We start from the raw sequence: 17505 nt of genomic DNA, 5'->3' as shown, positions 1-17505 counted from the left end.
AAATCAAAGGAAAGGCAACCTAGGCACGGAATAAACTGCTTAAAAACAGGTCACTCTACCAGTGTATTTTACAACTGAGTCTTTCGGGTTCTTACTGCCTAGTTTTGCTTGATTGAGGGGTTTTATTGTTTTGTGGGGTTTTTTTTCTTGCATTGTAGGGGGGATAGATCTACTTTCTCTATTGCAGCTGGCCAGTCTTCACTTATGGCACCTCTTATTGCTAGCAATGGTTAATACAACTGTATTCACGTAGCAAGACTGTGACATTTGGGTATATGCTGGCTGTTTTGGTCTTTGTGCCGTTATATTTATTTTAACTAAATTCAATTTGTCTGGTTCAGGCAGTGTGGAGGTAGGTCGTAACACTCGTTGGAAATTGAAATGAGCCCTGCCCATGAGTAGCCATCCATCCAAAGTTCTCCCCTAACAGGCAAAACAAAACTATGATATGATGCACTGTATTCAAAAGACTTAATATACATTCAGACAGTTTCTGCTTGTAAAAAAAAAAAAAGTTCAGTTTAATTAAAAATTCATTAACTAAAAATTTGATATCAGATGCATCAGTGTACTTATTATAAAGTAATGATTTATGTTTCTGAGAAGAATGGATGTTGCTTTGAAGTAATGCCTCCTTTTTATTTTCATGGAAATAACAGCTACTAAGAGCACAATCACACTATCTGATAGAACAAATTCTCAGCTATGAAACAGTTTTTCAACACAGTCACCACTACTAGCTGAGTGTTTTTGTCAACAATGAACAAGAGCCTGCATGCCACATTTGTAAAAACATACACCAGTGGAATTGACCCACTGTTGCCACTGCTGAAACACACCACCCATCCCTCACTGTGCTCACAGCCACTGTGCAGTCTATGTAAATATTCAGCAAGCATTGATGAATGTCAAGGGTGCCATTTTTTCCCACATGGAGGAATTCAGCTATACACCTTTGCTTCTTATCAGACACCATTCTGTCAAGAATTCCTTTCTGCTGCCATCCATCACACAGCAATAGGATGTGGGAAGGTTCAGCCTCTACTGCTGTACCACCAACATCCAAACCTAACATCAAGGGCCAACAAAATAAAGTAGGAGGCATTACTTTTGGAGCAACTATCATATCCATTGCTTCCCTTCAATTTAAGGCTGCAAGAATCCAGGTCTGCTTGCTACTTTATGTCTTACAACATGAATTTGAGAGAAAAAGATTTTGATTTACCAGTATAAATCCTTGATTAAAAAAGAAAAAAATATATTATTTCCAGTTAAAAGCAGAAGAGACTTCTGATAGTGATTACATAAACAATCTATCATACAGAAATCTATCACATAGGAAGATAATTCTGCAACCACCAAAATATTAGTTGAACTTTTTTGCACGGAAATGAATTTTAAAAGATAAAATAGGAAATGCAAGTTAAACTGCTACCCACTAACCTGTGCCATTTGTGACAGTCCATACTTTAATCCACTGCACTGACCTTGCTATTCCCCCAAAATGCTGAATCCTCCATAGCAGGCAATCAGAACTGCTGATCCTAATTCTGTGCTGTGGGTTACGAGGACTGGTGAAAGCTGTTGCACACAATTCTATGCTTCAAACAACAAAGGGATGACATAGGAGTAGTATTACATGATCATAAACATAAAATCTACTTTCTAAAGAAAACAAAGATTATGACAAAAGAATAATCAGCATACATGTCCAGAGGTGACAGTTTCCTTGCAGATTGCTTTGGGTAGGCAGGACTAGTCTATTTCTTTGTTTTCAGCATTGGTGGAGGCTCATGCCTTGTAAAGCCTTTATAGCAGCTTTCAGACCGATGAGGAGGCACAGATATCCTGCTTGCAAAAGTCTAAGATGCCTACAAACCAGTAAGAGAATACATCCTTAAAGATTCCATCAGCTTTGAATGTTACAAATTCTCTAGCTACTGTTCACTAAAACTGAACAGAGGTGAAATTCCCCTTTTGAATCTCAGTTCTTTAACAACTACTAAACTCTCAGGCATTAATTCATTGTGCAATCTGCTTTTACTTCAACAAGATTTTTAGGTCCCCTAACAGCTCGGTCCTGACTCATAAGTACTTTCATTTCAGTTCTAGTGAAAACTAAATATAAATTTCATATAGCTTTCAGTAGTTAATAATTAAAAAACTGTCCTTTAAGTACAAAAAGATTTTTAACTTGAGTTCTTTGGTGTAATTTTTAGTGCATTCTTTTTAAAATGGAATTTTTAACTTATTCTGAGGTTGAATATAAAATTTGAATATTTTCCCCAAGCCTGACATACCCAGATCTTTGGGACAGGAAGAAAAACTTTCTGAGTGGAAGTAAAACAATTCCACGTCAATAACTTTGTATTTGCTCTGACATGTATTGGTTATATTGTTCCCACAGACCTCTGGTTTCAGTGGTTACAGACAGCTGTTGCCAGAGGTCTAAACACACTCCAAATATTATACTCCACTAACAAGGTTATGTAGAAATTACCTCTGAAGTGAATGTAAACCAAAGGGCCATGCCTACGCACAGAAAATTTCCTACTGCTTTGCATTTTTCTCTAACTCAGAATGAAGAATTTGACTTTACCTGCAGGTGTGCAATTAAACACTGATTCTGCCAGCTGAAAGAAAGGTTCTCCAAGGATTTCCTGATAGCTCATGTGAGTTGCAGGAACAAGGTACTGAGTAGCATCTTTGAAAAGCAGATCACTCTCACCATATTTTTGTGACTGAAAGAGATGGAATTCAGAATCCACCTTGGTCTCCAGAAATTCCTAAACAGAAAAAAGGTTCCACAGTTTGGACTAGAAATAGCAAGGTTACGTTAATGACCATCAGTTTTATAATAGGATTTACCAGGAAAAAAAAAAAAAAAAAACAAAAAAAACACCAGATATATTTTTATCCAGTACAGTCATACAAAAAAAGATATGGCTTTGGAGTGGCTTATTTCTCAGAAGAAGTGTGATGGCAACCAATGGCCTTTGGAGAGCTCAAATAATGATTTTCTCAATCTCCTACACAGATTCTTAATTCTGTCACATCAGATCTGAAGACATTTTATATATTTAAAGCTCTTGATAATGAAAAGGTTTTCAGAAATTGTATATAACAAGTCTTAACACGTTAACTTTTTCCCTCATTATCTACCTTACCTGAGATTTCATTAGAAAGTCATAGATTTTAGTGACAGTGACTGGTCGAGTCATGACTGTGCTGGGAGGAATAGGACCAAGGTTGCAGCCAGCCCATTCTGTGACTGCAGCACGCGTTCCATCCGGACACAAGAGTTCAAAGTCAACAGCTGTATAACCTTTTGCCCAACCAGAGCTTTTCAGATCTGAAAAGAAGATGAAGTGAAGGAAAATCCTTTTGAAAAACAAATGCAGAAGACAAGGTGAATCTCAAGCAGTGAGAAAAACAGAGAGGAAGGAGCTGAGTGAATACACATGCTGTATATTCATCTGTTGAGAATGCAAAAGGAATAGTTGGGTGTTTTCTCTGAGGAAATGGGTCAGTGAACTAAGGCTAGTTTTTAGAAGATAGGCACAGAGTAACATTAAAGCACACAAACAGCTTATGTCTCATCTTCATCTGATCACTTCCTGAATACAAAGAAATTCATACTGCTTGTCTATGCTTCCTCAAATAAACTGCTCACCGCTGCATGAATTCCTGTGGGTTTCCAGGTTCTTATGTGTCTGCTTGATTTTACAGATATTTCTCTTTCATAAAGTTTTCTTCTCCTGCTACTGAAATTGACCTGAGTTGAATTTCAGTGTACTTTACCAGGCTGAACAAAATGGGGGGTCCCTGTATTCTCACCTCTATGAAAAGTAGCACATTTTGGCTCTTAGACCAGTAGGAGTAATTTAAGAAATTGAGAGGATTTAAGCTACTGTAACTGAAACCATTTTCACCAACAAAATACAGCCAGCTAGACTTTTGCAAACTTCAGTATTTCCTGGAAGAAGTTACTCACTTCTCACTGCAACAATGAAATACTTTGCAGTATTTTTACCTACTAAAGTACCTGGACTATTTACTCCAGCAAGTACCTGTGAAACAACAAGAAGTTGCCATGATAAAGCTATAGAACATCTCTGAGCACAAGTAGCCAATAGTATCTCCTTGTTTGCTGTTTTCATTCTTTAGACATTGAAAACAACAGGTACATGCTCTGTATATGCCTATGTGAGAAGGTCCAGTGGGAAGTCACTTTTTATAGCTTAGAGCTTTCCAAAAACTAGTAGAGCCTTCAAGGATGATTTCCCCTCCTGGCCCCAGCCAGCACATTCATCTCTCCACTCAGTGATTCTTCCTCTTTCCTCTCTGAAATTGAACAGTACCTGAATTTAAAGCTTTACCATAACATCTACATGCAGGAAAGTTCCTATATGTTTCTAGTTTCAAACACAATTTCATGGATTTAGTTTAAATCCGTACACACTGATCCTTAGGGGTCACAGTCACAGAGTGGAAAATGTGAATAGTTTACATTGTTAGATTAGAAGAAAATATCTGCATCTCACTCTCTATATTCCAGAGCAGGTTTGAGTGTTCCAGAAAAGCTACATCTCCAAAGCTTCTTCCACTGGGATTGCCAACTAAGCACCTAGTATAGGAAGACAATAAAAAGTTACCAGAGACAGCCATTACAATGACTGAGTCTTAGACAATCACTGGAAGCTAAAACAGGAGTAGCTGAAAATATCTTCATCTGAAGCTATTTGGTCATTATATGGAACAAGTTAGCGATGTCAGTATAGATCTCAGTGGGCACCATTCGTGTGTTTGTCAACACAACTTCATTTATCTCTTAAAGCAGCTCCCAAGTCAAAGCTGCAGCACATCCAAGTAACCCCATCTGTGCCTAGCCAGGAAGGAGAATTCAGAATATCTGTAGTTCATTTAGCTGTGACAGCACTTTCACTGTTAATATTCCTTTTCTACATGATCTTCAACTATTTCTTCTTTTAAAAATATATATATAATAATAATCCAGTCTAATCACTGCTTAACAAGCCTAGAGTGCTTGTTACTACATCATCTCTACTCTCTGATCTTCTAAGTATCTTTCATCTCTTACATGAGTCTGTTCCAGTGCTCCACACCTTACACGTTTGAAGCATTGTCTTGCTCCATAAAAGGTTACATGGAAGTCACCAACCATCTGAACAAGTCATGGCAACTGCAGCCTAAGCAAAATACATGCTACCAATAGTTAATATAGCCAGTTGCTTAAGAAATTAAAAAATTTCCATAGAAAACCATCAACAAAATAATAAGTCAATTCTGGCTATTGCTCCATGTTTCTGATTCTGGAAAAAAGTATTACCTGAGTGCTCCCATATTGCCATAATAGTGTTCATTGTGATTGGCAGCACATCTGCTGGATACTCGAGCTCCTTCCACCTCACTGTCTCCAATGCACACTTTGCACAGATTTCCATCTGCTCCTGGCATGCAGCCTTTCCAAAAGTAATTCTGGTAAGCTGAGCAGAAAAAAAAACTAAGGTGAAATTAGAGCAAAATCTCTTCTTCCATTGGAAGAACTGGATTCCATCTTAATAACTCTGATGGAAAGAGGCCTAAAGGCATGAAGAATCACACATACTCAGATAAGAGGAATAGTTGTTTCAACAACCTTTGAGACTGCACTTGCTGGCCAAGTGACTCATCAACTTTTTTGGGGGTAAATTAAAATGGAAAAATGATAGAACTAAGAACTCAAGAAAGCAAACCAAGCTGTAGTGTAAGAAGTTGTTAACTACGTAGATCATACAGTAGGTGGCAACATCTCTATTCATACCTAACTCTTGAAAGCATTAACAACTGGAACAGCACTTTTTTTCTCCTATAACATGAGAGATAGAAACAGGGGCTCATCATCCTTCAAGTTTTGGAGTAGCCACACAGATAAACTAAGTTGAGCACAAGCACAACACAGCAGGATCAAGAGGCAAGACAGTGGGTTAAAAGAACAAGGGGAGGAAGAGTTTCTATTACAACTGTACTTGGTCTTCCTAAAATATTTTGAGATAAACCTAACCCAAAACTTTTTACATCCAGAACGTAAATTCATTTGAACTAATCAATTAGACAACTTAATCAAGAAAGAAACAAAGAAATTGACTGCCTTTTAAAGTATAAAACACAGAATCATACACATTAAGCTCTAGGAGTGGATACTTGTGTCTTTTGATCATCTTTCCTTTTGCATGTAGGCACAGATACCACTATTATTTATGGTGCATCTAAGGAACATCACATGTAGTCGAGAAATCGACTACTGAAAAGAGAGCTCTATACAGGAACACATCATAGCAAATATGAACATCTTCAGTGATATGCAAGACTGAAATCCTTTTACCCTATCCTCACAGACTCTTTTCAATCTTACTTCCAAATGTTAGGCTTCAGACTTCAAGAGTCTCCTCACAGATAACCCAGAGCAACCCATACCAGATCCAATGTCACAATTTTCAGTAATATCTTCCAGAGCTCCCACTGTATATCTGGAAAGAAGTAGCCACCCTCCAGGACTATACAAGTGGCTGTGGCATGATCGCCTTCCCCGAAGGTTATGGATGTTAATCTGTTTGGCAGCTTTCTTAGCTAGGGCTACAGCATAAACAGGTGACAGTCCTACAAAACAATGACAGCAACCAGTTATACAAAGGCAATGAAGTATTCCAAACAGGCAGAACCCCCGTCCTCCCTCCCTCATCCCCTAATTATATTTTCAGTTAATGGTGGATCATCTGCATTCTTTGCTTAGCCACAGAGCTCTACCTTAGCAGCCATACATTGTAGTGAAATTTCTGAAAATGCAGTGCAATTTCTTTCCCAAATGAGCATGCAAATATATCCCAACAGAAATCTTAAGAGGCAGCCTCAGGAAAATCAAAATATTTTGCCTTTTCAAAGTTCTCTCATTACCTTTGTGCTTTAGATGAAGTTTGCTAATTTCCTCTGTGCTCTCATCAGCTGGAGCACAATCCGGCCCTGGAGAGAGGAGACAACCATTAAGGATCTTGCAACTGCTGTCATTCCCATTGCATGGCAGCCCCGCAAAAAAAAAACTTTATAACTTTGTAATCCCCTCTTGAACCATGTCAGCATCTCCACCCCTTTTATAGAAGAGGTATAATACACAGACCAAAAGCTACAGCCAGTTAGTGGAAGAGCTGAGAAGAGTACCTGGATACGGGCATTGACCCCTGCTTCCATAACAAAACATCACAGTGTGGCAACATTTAACTATATTTATATGGTGCACACAAGAACTTACCATAACATTCTGCAGCTACAGGCACCAATCCACACCTCCCTGCAATGTAGATATGGGTTGCATCCAAAGTGACTGCATCAGCCTCACTACTCTGTCAACAGCATTACAGAAAATAACACTTGCATTAATTATATAACCAAGCAGCTGTACTTCTCCACTGGTTGGAAATTCCCCTGCATAAATTGCCTGTCATTCCCACTGCTTCCTCTAGTGTACAAGTGTTTTTCCTCTTGTCCTTGCCTAAACTGAACATGCACTCTGTGCAGATTATCATATTCTCAGAGACACTCTCCTACCTTGATCATTTCAATGCAGCTTGCCATGGAAGTTGCTTGGATGCAGACTAATGGGTCAGATTTGATGCTCAGTGCCCACTCCTCACATTTGCGAAGCTCAGCATTGCTGATGCAGCACCAGCGCACAACACTGTTGCCCAAGGAGCTCCCTGCGTTAGAAGGAGCACAGTGAGACCATGTCAATCATACAACAATTTGCTCTTCGTTAAGTGGATGCTTCAGTTTATTCATCTGGATCTGGCAGGGAGGAATAACATCTGACATCTACAGCCCTCCAGAAGGCTTCTTACCTTCATGACCTAGTCCCTTAAGGAGAGCTACATAATCCAGACCAAGGACATATGCAATTTCTAGCTGTTCCTCAAGAAGTTGCAGGTGCTGAGTGGCATCTCGAAAGAGAAGGTTCTTCCCTCCAAAGGATGATGAATTGAAAAGTTCAAATCTGGCTCTTTCCTTTCCTTTTTGACCAAAGAGACGCTAGGACAAAAGCAACAATTTAATTGCAAATATTTATCTCATCCTTTTAGTGACAGGCAGCCTCACCCCCTTCACCCATCATACCAATGGCCTGTAACATAGTGTTCAGGGTCCCAGTATCCATCACACTATGACAAAGCCCATAGGTACCACAGTGACTGGATGGTTATAGTCCTACAAACATATTGCTTGAGATTCAGTTTCCTTCTTTCAAGAATTTTGTCTCTCATCTTAGTTATCCAAATCTATTGGGCTGTGCTCAATGTCTCCTGCCCTATAAAGGCAGCTAAAGTAATTTGGCCGAATGGGAAACATTTGTGATAGATAACAGCAGTAACTGGGTGCAAGATGTCTTGTGTTTTACAGTGGGAAAGTACTATGTGCAAAGGAGATCTGTCCAGCTTGATGGAAGAGTAGCATGCACTGAAGAATGTACTGGGAATATTACTTCAGTGCCACTATTATGTATAGGGGAACACAGCTAAGATACATGCCAGTAAGCACACTGACAAGGTCATATGAAGATCTCTCAAAGAAGGGAATTTGTACTTCTACTGTCTGTCCAAGTTCACAAGATAACACAACTCACTGGGTTGGAATTATACAGTTTGCTGTGTTATTTTAAATGTGGAGTGGCTTCTTAACATCTTTTAGTAGTATACATTTCAAGTTCAGATCCACATAGATTCCTGGATATCAGTGTAACAGTTTGTTTCCTTCGCCCTCTCAAAGTCGAATCTTGCCTGAACTTGCTTATCTCTTATAATTCATATAAGCTTTAGAGCAGAATGAAAATAACCACCTATTTTCCAATTTGGGTGTTCTGACACATTCCTCTTCCTAACTTATTTCCACTCTTCTACAGAAGAACAATTCAGAGAGAAGTAAAATTTCCCTTCAGAAGCTAGTACAGGACCTTCCTCCGGAACAATTCATTTTGAATGTTTTGTTCACAATAACTTCAAATTTATTGAGAAAAGAAGGCAAACTGAGTGGTGAGCTCCACACAAATACAGAAGAAAAACCAGTGTACAGAGATATACAGCTTATAATATCCACTCACTTGGATCATGGTAAGAAATTTGTTGGTGATCTTTTGGAAGTTGTGGCGGGTGATGATGCCACGGCCAGGTCCCTTGCCCAAATTACAGGTGTTGTATTTGCTCAGCTCAGCTGTAGTCCCATCAGGACATAAGAGTTCATATTCTTGTTGTTCTGACTCTAAAATAACAGGACATTCATGAAACACTGAAAGTTAAAAGGAATCTTAACAGTCAGGAAATCAACCGCAACTGCATCAGAGACTAGGCTAAAGGAATCATCTGCATTAAAATGCCTGTCTGCTCCCATCCTATCAATCTCCTTTTCTGTTTTCCTCTGACTTGTGTGGATAGCCAAGAAATACCACTGAACTGCTTACAGTGACCAACAATAAACATACAAACATCTCCCAAACTTCCATGCAGGAAATAGTACAGAGAAAGGTTAAAAGGAATCGAGTTTTTAGGACTACCTGTGGCTCTCATAATTGTCAGGTGATCTAAAAAGGCAACATCTGCAACTCCATCCTTCAAGCACCTGCAGGAAGACAAATGCCATCCCATTAACACGTCATCTGCCTTTTCTCTCCTCACTAGCTCTTTTTCCCCGAAGGTGAATTCAGTGTAAGTTCAAAACAGCCAGTTTACCTGAAGGCTCCATCAGAGTCATAGAAGGGTTCGTTGCTGCTGGTCTCACAGAAGTGGTTCTTGTCTCTGACATATGACTTTTGTCCTTGGCAGAGAGCACACAGCTGAGGAGCAGCAACACCAACTCCAGGGATGCAACTTGCATTGAAATACTCACTGATTACTGTATAGAAAAAAAAGAGGGGAAAAGTCAAATACAAAAAGATGGAAGAAAGAGGTCAAACATATGAGTGTAAGTAAGGTAATAGGCTGCTTTAGAAAAAAATTACTCTTTGGCAAACGCAGCTTCACTGTCTAAGTTGCAAATTTGAAATGTTTGTTGCAAACAGAGTGATCTGATTTTTCTTGTTTAAAACCATCTTTGTGCTGGCTTGGTATTGCAAAGCCTTGTTCCCTCTGTATACAAAACACCAAGATTTTCCTATTTTGATAACACTTCTGCCCCTGTTTCACTCGCTCTTGCTGAGGGCAGAGACACAGCTACAGTTATCACACACCTTGGCTCAGGGGTTGTGCCTCATCCCAGGAAAGATCATTCCTTGCAAGGAGAAATCCAAGTGGAATATTCCAGCCTGAGGTCCACCTGGCTCCATTGTGGCAGCTGCGCACACCTCGTAGCCTCTGGATATCCAAAGTTCCTCGTTTGGCAACAGCCACAGCAAAAACACAATTTCCTGTAATAGGATAAAATATGTAACAGAAATAACTACATCCCAACTCCACAGCTTCTGTCTGTGCACCGGGTTCAATTCCCTTCTAAATATTGCAAAGGAAAAAAAAAAGTTAGGCATGTTAAACTGAAGAATTCATACCAGGAATTTTACAGTATACTGACTACACAGTGAAAGTGTGCAGCATGAAAGTACAAAGCTGCTTCTCAGGAATTTTGAACATTTGTATCAAAGAGTTTGAGGCATTATAACAGAAAGAACTCCTGTCTTATCCTCAAAACCTGCTGATCAGACAGAAATATATCAATTCCACTACGACTGCATGGCTTTTCAGTCAGAACAGAACTCACTTCTGTTCTCACACTGTTCTCTTACTTGTCTCTTCCTACATCCACCTGCTCATTTGGCTTCCTTCTCAGGGTCATGCCCCTCAAGTATTTTTTACAATATACTTGGCTTTCTCTTGCAAATCAGTCAATGCACAGACTGCTCAACTAAAGAATCTTACCATAACATTCAACATCTTATATACTTCTCTTTTTACGGTGAGGAACAGAGAACAAATTAATAACAGAAACTGATCTCTTAAAGAACAACTAATAAACAGTCATACTAATAAGGAATATGGTATAAGAATTAACACAGATGGGATAAAATATCCTTCATTCCCTACACAATGTGGAACCCCAGTGTACCAGTGCTGCAGACAGGGGTGGGTAGAGTTTATTGTGGTGAGAGCACTATAGGCTGGAAAGAAAAAACACCACTGCAACTTTATTCATCGTTATATGTTTTACACATACTAATGTAACTAATTAATGACATACTATGTCATTAATCATCTCCATATTCCCACAAAGTACATAAGAATCAATAGACTTTTTTTCCCCCAAGAATTATTAAGAAACTTTGCCTGCACAGTAATTTACCAGACAAATGAGAAGCACAATTTATTCTTCTTTATGTACGTACCCTGTTCATAGACCTCCTTTGCCACAACAGTCAAACCATACAGCTTTACAGCAGAGTAAACATCTCCTGCATCCAGAGAAGCAGCATCTGCTTTATTCACCTTAAAAAAACACACACACACAAAAACAACAACAAAAAACAAAACCAACACACAATACCCAAACCCTCAAAACAAGTTTGTTCAAATGGAAATAAACAGAGCAGTTTGTCAGGCTGAAACTCTGCTCTTGAAGTAATAACCAGAGACTTTTACAAGCATTTGCTTTGATTTTTAACTGAATCTCTGCTATTAATCACTAACATTTCACCAGGATTAAAGCTGTTACCTTCAAATAAATATCTGTGCTTTATCAGTAACATCAATTCCTGCCTCTTCTTTGGTCTTTCCATTCCAAAAACACAATTCTAATGCCATCTGAATAAAAAGGCTTCTTTTTCCTCCTACTGTTCCATCAGAACCCCAAAACCTTCCTCAGATTTCTCCCAGTTATAATAACCACCTAGAATTGGAACTAAGTCTATTAACAAGTCTATTCTATTTATCATTCCTTTAACAAACAAGAAAGCCCTTCTTGGTTTTGCTTGCTAAACCTACAAATGACCTCATGCATAATTTTATTAAAACTGAAGATCTTCACATGGAAAAAGACTTTTGCCCTTTACTCCAGGGAAGATCAACAAGGAAGGACAAGTGGGAAGAAAAAAATATTAATTCCAGTCAGAGTAGGATTGAAACTTACAAAGAAGGAAAAATGCTCTGACCTGGCTTTAATTTATTAGTTTGGATTTGTCCATTTATTTTCATGCAATTTTATATTTATTTCCTGGAAAATGCAAGCTGGGGTAAAACAGTATGGTTAGTAGAAGGCTCACATATTGGAATTCTTATCTCTCAAGCCACCTTGTACAAGGCCTGCTCTGAAAGTAATGCCTCCTATTTTATTATGTTGGTAGGATGGTAGAAGAGACTGATAGCAGCAGAGGGGCAGCGTGACAAAATGGTGCCTGACATGGAAGCGTGTATGAGGCAAAGGTGCATAAGTGAATTAATTCTCTTGCTGAACATTTATGGAGACCAGACAGTGGATGTGGGCACAGTGAGGCAGTGGGTGGTGCATTTTGACATTGGTGATGTGAAAGACAAACCTCATTCCAGATGCCCATATAGATTTTTACAAGAATAGTATGAAGGCTCTTGTTCACTGCTGGCAAAAATGCATAGCTGATGATAGTGACTATGTTGAAAAATAGTGCTTTGTAGAAGAGAATTTGCTTTGTCAAATAGTGTTATAGTGCTCTTTTTATCTGTTCTAGTTTCTGTGGAAACAAGTAGGAGGCATTATTTCTGAAACAGCCAACGTACTTTCTCCTATGTGAGATACCATCATGTCAATAACATTTCATTCTCCACGAGTTGTTAGCCAGTTTCTACTTCAAAAGAGAATTTGATTCAAATTAAGTTAGTTTTAAAAATCTTTGTGAACTTACTCTGATTTTATCAATGCAGTCGTAAGTATTGTGGGCTCTGATGCAAGAAATCCTGGCAAATGAATCGCTGTTAGTGACAGGCAGCACAGCTGTCAGTGCTTTGGACAGCTCAGCACACTTTCTCTGTTCTAGATCAGAGAGAGTGCACCATCGAAACTTTTTCCCTGTGGGATAAAAAAAAAAAAGTCAAGAACTAGAGGATTTAGCAAAACCAAACTCAGTTTAAGACCCCATGGAAGGAAGAGGTTATTTTGTTTTAATTAACTCCATAAATAAGACTCTGCTCACACATACATCCGCACACTTGAAGGCACAGGAGAGATGCACCCAAGCACTTTGGCCCCACACACAAGACAACAAACATCTGCCATTAAGTCTTGTGTGCTTCCTCTTGACTGACAGCAACAAACTAGTTTTCAGATTCAACAATTATTAAGGCATGATCTTCTCCTGAGCACCTAAGAGTAAATACAGGGCTGCTCAGTGTGCTCCAGAGCACCCCAGAGGCTTCCCTGTGTGCCCCAGATGTCTCCCAGGGTCCTCCAGTGCATCCTTGGGTGCCTCAGATTACCTGCAATGATGCTTCTCAGACTATCCAAGAAGCTCCTCAGTGTGGCCTAGATGCTTTGCAGGGCCCCCCAGTGTACTTTGAGGCACCCAAGAGCACACATAAAGCACCCGAATTAGCTACAGTGCACCTAAGAAGCCTCCCAGCATATTCTCAAGTGTCTGAGAGCTATCTTCCTGAACACCATGCACCATCAGAGACAGAAAGTGAGGACAATTCTGTTATTGAAAAGCAATAATCACGTGCTATGCTGAACAGTGTATCAGAAAAACATTATCAAGATCATCACATCAAGCAAGAATTTAAATAAAAATTACCTTCATTTCTGAATGAGCTCACAGAACCTGCACAGGATTACTCTATAAGTTTGTAGCACAACTGAACTACTTAGTTACCAGCTCTTTCTCCAAATGAAAACTAATTAACCAATTTTAAAAAGCAACCAACAACCAGTTGCTAGTAACTCGTGCAGCAGAAAGAATGAGTTAGAAAGATGCAATTAGAAGTGGAGGTGAAGGTGAAACCTTCCTTTCCAGGGAAGCTGGGGGTATGGTTTGTCTATACTGACTGTAATTCTACAACCAAAGGGGACACAGACTTGCCACCAAAATTTCCTCTTTTGCTTCATACTCCGTAATTATCCATTTTGGATGTATTAAGATTTATTTTATATTCTTCTCATTAAATGCCCTCTATAATAAAATATATTCATATGCATTTCAAGAAGATACTATGCACTTCAGGAGAGAAGAAAGTGGATATCATATATGAAAGCAGCCAGCAGTTATACAACTTGACAGAATCATGTACTTAAAAATAGGACTGAATACATAGAAGAGACTGCAATATCTTGAATACTGTCATTTTCAGAACATCATTTGGTTTTCTAACAACCACTTAACATTAAACAAAAAACACCTGGAATAACAAAGTTTAATACTAGAACACTGAAGCTTTTATTCCTTTGAACATGATGTTAGCACTCCGAATGTTTTGATGGTAATTCAGAGTGATTCCAAAAAGAAACCCATTGTAGTTTTTGAGAGGAGCAGCTTAAAATATACTGATTCATTTTGACAGCACTAATGAGTATGTGGACATCAGCTACTCAAAGGAAACCTTTACAGAACTGCAGAGAAACTAGCTGCCTTGAGACCAGCAGGGTCACCATCTGCCCACAGTCAAACAGAAAAAAATACCATCTTAATGGAAATCACAGGCACAGTTCTGGCTGCAGATTCTATACACAGAAGAAAACAAAACCACAGCACATATTAGAGTCCGTATCCTGATAATTCATCCAGAGGTCACCTTTCTCTTTGCCATCTCTGCATCAAACTTACCTGAACACAGCAAAGTGAAGATGATTAGGACAATTATAAGAACTGCCTTCATGATTACAGTTGTTCAGCAAGGATCCACTCTCTACTCTGACCGTCTGCATTCTCATACCAGGAATTCCACAGTGATGACCAAAGTTTCTGGAAAATAAAAAAGAGGGTTTAGGCATCAACAAAGATAAAATGAGATTTTAAATAAATAAACATAAGCTCTGTCAGATACTGCATCTTCACATATAGAGAAGAAAGGAACAGTGACCTATTTAGTGCCTGCAGCTGGAAAATATCAGTGCATTTTTATCAGTGCATGAACTCACGTACAAAGAAATGCAAATCTCTGTTTTTGAAGTAGTTGGTTTTTTTTTCTTTTTCTTTTTTCAGCATGGTAAGAGAGTTTATTTACTGCATAATGTTAAACAAAAAGGAACCCTATGCCCACCTAAGAATTTAGTACAGAATCCCAACTTTGTTAGCTTTCTTGATTCTTTTCATTCCATTCTATCACAACAGTCTCATTCCAAACTGGTTTGTTCCCCTGTTTCCTAACATTTAGCCTAGGGAAGTATTCCCTCTTAATTACTCTAAAGCAGCCATGACTCACATCATTAGCTCGCTCCCTGTCTCTATATAAAGAGAGGAGCTAATATCTATATGTATATATTTAAGCATAAGTGTATAAAATGGAACTGTTGGAAAACAAACAAACAAACAAAAAACATACATATATGTATGTAGTGCTAATATGCACTTATCTTACCTTTTCAGGAGGGACTTAATCACTCTGAGTCCTGGAGAAAGAAAGTATTTTTCCTAGTTTTGTTTTCCTCCTAGCACTTCCTTTGCTTCGTGCACTTTGACAACACTTCTCCCACGTTTCTGTTCCTATGTCATACACCTTATCTGAGCAATCCACAGACCTTATTCCCCATTTGCTTCTTTTGTGTTTGTGTACACAGACTCCATTGCTCATCTTTGCTGTTTCCTAGATTTCATCATAAAATCTGCAGCATTTATTGATATGTTATCCCATTTCCCATTAGTCTGATCACAGAAGGAGTTCACCTCCCTCCCTCATTCCCATGCTTCCTGGACATTCTCAAGCTCAAAGATCTACATTCTCTCATTTAATAAGACAACTGTAGATGTCCCCATCCGTTTCAGAGGAGTTGGATTAGAAGACCTTTAAGACCCCCTTCAACACAAACGATTCTATGAATCATGGCATTATCCCACCCTTTGACTTGGCTCACCTGCATAGTTCTAGCTCAGCTCAGAACACTTTGGGAATTGTGTCCCATTCCCCACTGAGTGCAGTCTATGTAATCTCTTAGTACAACACACTGCAACACCTCAACATAAGAAAAAAAAAAATCATATTTCTACAAATTAGAATAAACTAATTCTTTTGAAATAGTTCTAGGTCCATATAGGTAAATACATACTTCCAATGCTAGGAAAAAAAAAAAAAAAAACAACCTTAGATCAGGCCAGATCACTAATCAGTTAAGTCCACACCAATTAAAACATGCTATAAACAAGCGTGCTTTATTTACACCTTAACCTTGAGTCACTCCTGAGTGAGATGTGGGGAAGCCGGTCGGTCAGGCCCTCCTGCAGGGTGCAGTCAGACATCAAAGCCCCAGCCTTTGCCATGCTGGCGGCAGCGCATCTGGCACCATCAAATCCCATCTCTGCAGCTGTGCTTCCTGCTGGTCCTACCTTGTTAGCTCAGGAAAATGTGCATCCTGACAACTAAGTCGGCTATTGTTATTAGCATTATGTGAGAACTGCAGCTGGATTTCTGTTGAAATTTCTTGTTACTATCAGACTTTCCTGTGTATACCTAAGGTCTCAGGGGAGACCTCATTGCTCTCTATATCTTCCTGAAGGAGGTTGTAGCAAGCTGGGGGTCGGCCTCTTCTCTCGTGTTGTTAGTGATAGGACCAGAGGGAATGGTTTCAAGCTACGGCAGGGGAGATTCAAGCTGGACATTAGGAAGTATTACTTTTCAGAAAGGGTGGTCAGGCACTGGGATGGGCTGCCCAGGGAGGTGGTGGAGTCACCGACCCTGGCGGTGTTCAAGGAAAGACTGGATGTGGTGTTGAGGGACGTGGTTTAGTGGGAGCTACTGGTAATAGGTGAGCGGTTGGACTGGATGATCCTGTGGGTCTTTTCCAACCTTGGTGATTCTATGATTCTAGAAGACAGTTAATCAGCTACTTACAGATACTGCTGCTGCAATGTGAAAATAGCAACGTTCTGCAGACCCCATGGGGTCCCAGCTGGGAAAACAGGCAGCCATTAATCACAAACACCGCGGGTCAGCTGGGAGCACCTCAGCCTGGAGCAGAGGCGAGGAAACATGGCTGCACAGCCGTGAGGAACGCTCTCATACTGATTCACCTCTGAAACCTCCCCCAGCACTCAGGAAACAGCAATTAGCTGCTGGCTGCTAACGCGGTAGCCCCGCATCCAACTGCGGACACATCCAGGAGGGTGGAAACCACCTTATCTTTACAAAAGCTCCTCTGTGGCGTTACCACACGGGGACACCCAACGCCGCGCAGCCCAAACTCAACATCTCACTTAAGGCGAACATCACTGCCTCCTCTTCAGTAAACCGCTCTCCTAACTCTCCCAACGCTTCCACACCACGTCCAAGCATTCCCACAACACCCCATACGGCCCTTCAGGAACAG

General features: G+C 39.7%; 1 protein-coding gene across 7 annotated transcripts in view; it reads right to left on the bottom strand.

Annotated features, from left to right (window-relative positions):
• The window catches only part of LOC116228450 (serotransferrin-2-like), a 24427-nt gene extending 6922 nt beyond the window's left edge, over nucleotides 1–17505 (bottom strand). Inside the window, exons 1-19 of one of the 7 annotated variants that reach the window (XR_004166771.2) lie at nucleotides 15564–17505; nucleotides 14810–14947; nucleotides 12899–13062; nucleotides 11411–11510; nucleotides 10265–10441; nucleotides 9768–9930; nucleotides 9593–9657; nucleotides 9143–9300; nucleotides 7893–8079; nucleotides 7603–7751; nucleotides 7307–7397; nucleotides 6955–7020; nucleotides 6478–6660; nucleotides 5351–5507; nucleotides 4545–4627; nucleotides 3168–3352; nucleotides 2600–2786; nucleotides 1708–1871; nucleotides 749–1601 (exon numbers count right to left, since the gene is read on the bottom strand). Coding sequence is in view for 3 of the 7 variants with exons in the window: in XM_090120734.1 (XP_089976860.1) it covers nucleotides 1822–1871; nucleotides 2600–2786; nucleotides 3168–3352; nucleotides 4545–4627; nucleotides 5351–5507; nucleotides 6478–6660; nucleotides 6955–7020; nucleotides 7307–7397; nucleotides 7603–7751; nucleotides 7893–8079; nucleotides 9143–9300; nucleotides 9593–9657; nucleotides 9768–9930; nucleotides 10265–10441; nucleotides 11411–11510; nucleotides 12899–13062; nucleotides 14810–14861 (2217 nt within the window). In the remaining 4 variants the exon portion in view is untranslated. Of the gene's footprint in view, nucleotides 1–748; nucleotides 1872–2599; nucleotides 2787–3167; nucleotides 3353–4544; nucleotides 4628–5350; nucleotides 5508–6477; nucleotides 6661–6954; nucleotides 7021–7306; nucleotides 7398–7602; nucleotides 7752–7892; nucleotides 8080–9142; nucleotides 9301–9592; nucleotides 9658–9767; nucleotides 9931–10264; nucleotides 10442–11410; nucleotides 11511–12898; nucleotides 13063–14809; nucleotides 14948–15563 lie in introns of those variants that run through there. The other 6 variants (XR_016458676.1, XM_090120734.1, XM_090120735.1 and 3 more) reach the window with 6 other exon arrangements.

Source organism: Phasianus colchicus, chromosome 18 (assembly GCF_987193195.1).
Source record: "Phasianus colchicus chromosome 18, bPhaCol1.hap1.1, whole genome shotgun sequence".
NCBI classification, from domain to species: Eukaryota; Metazoa; Chordata; class Aves; order Galliformes; family Phasianidae; genus Phasianus; species Phasianus colchicus.
Note: the sequence above shows the minus strand (reverse complement) of the source record. Positions and strands in the feature narration are given on the sequence as shown.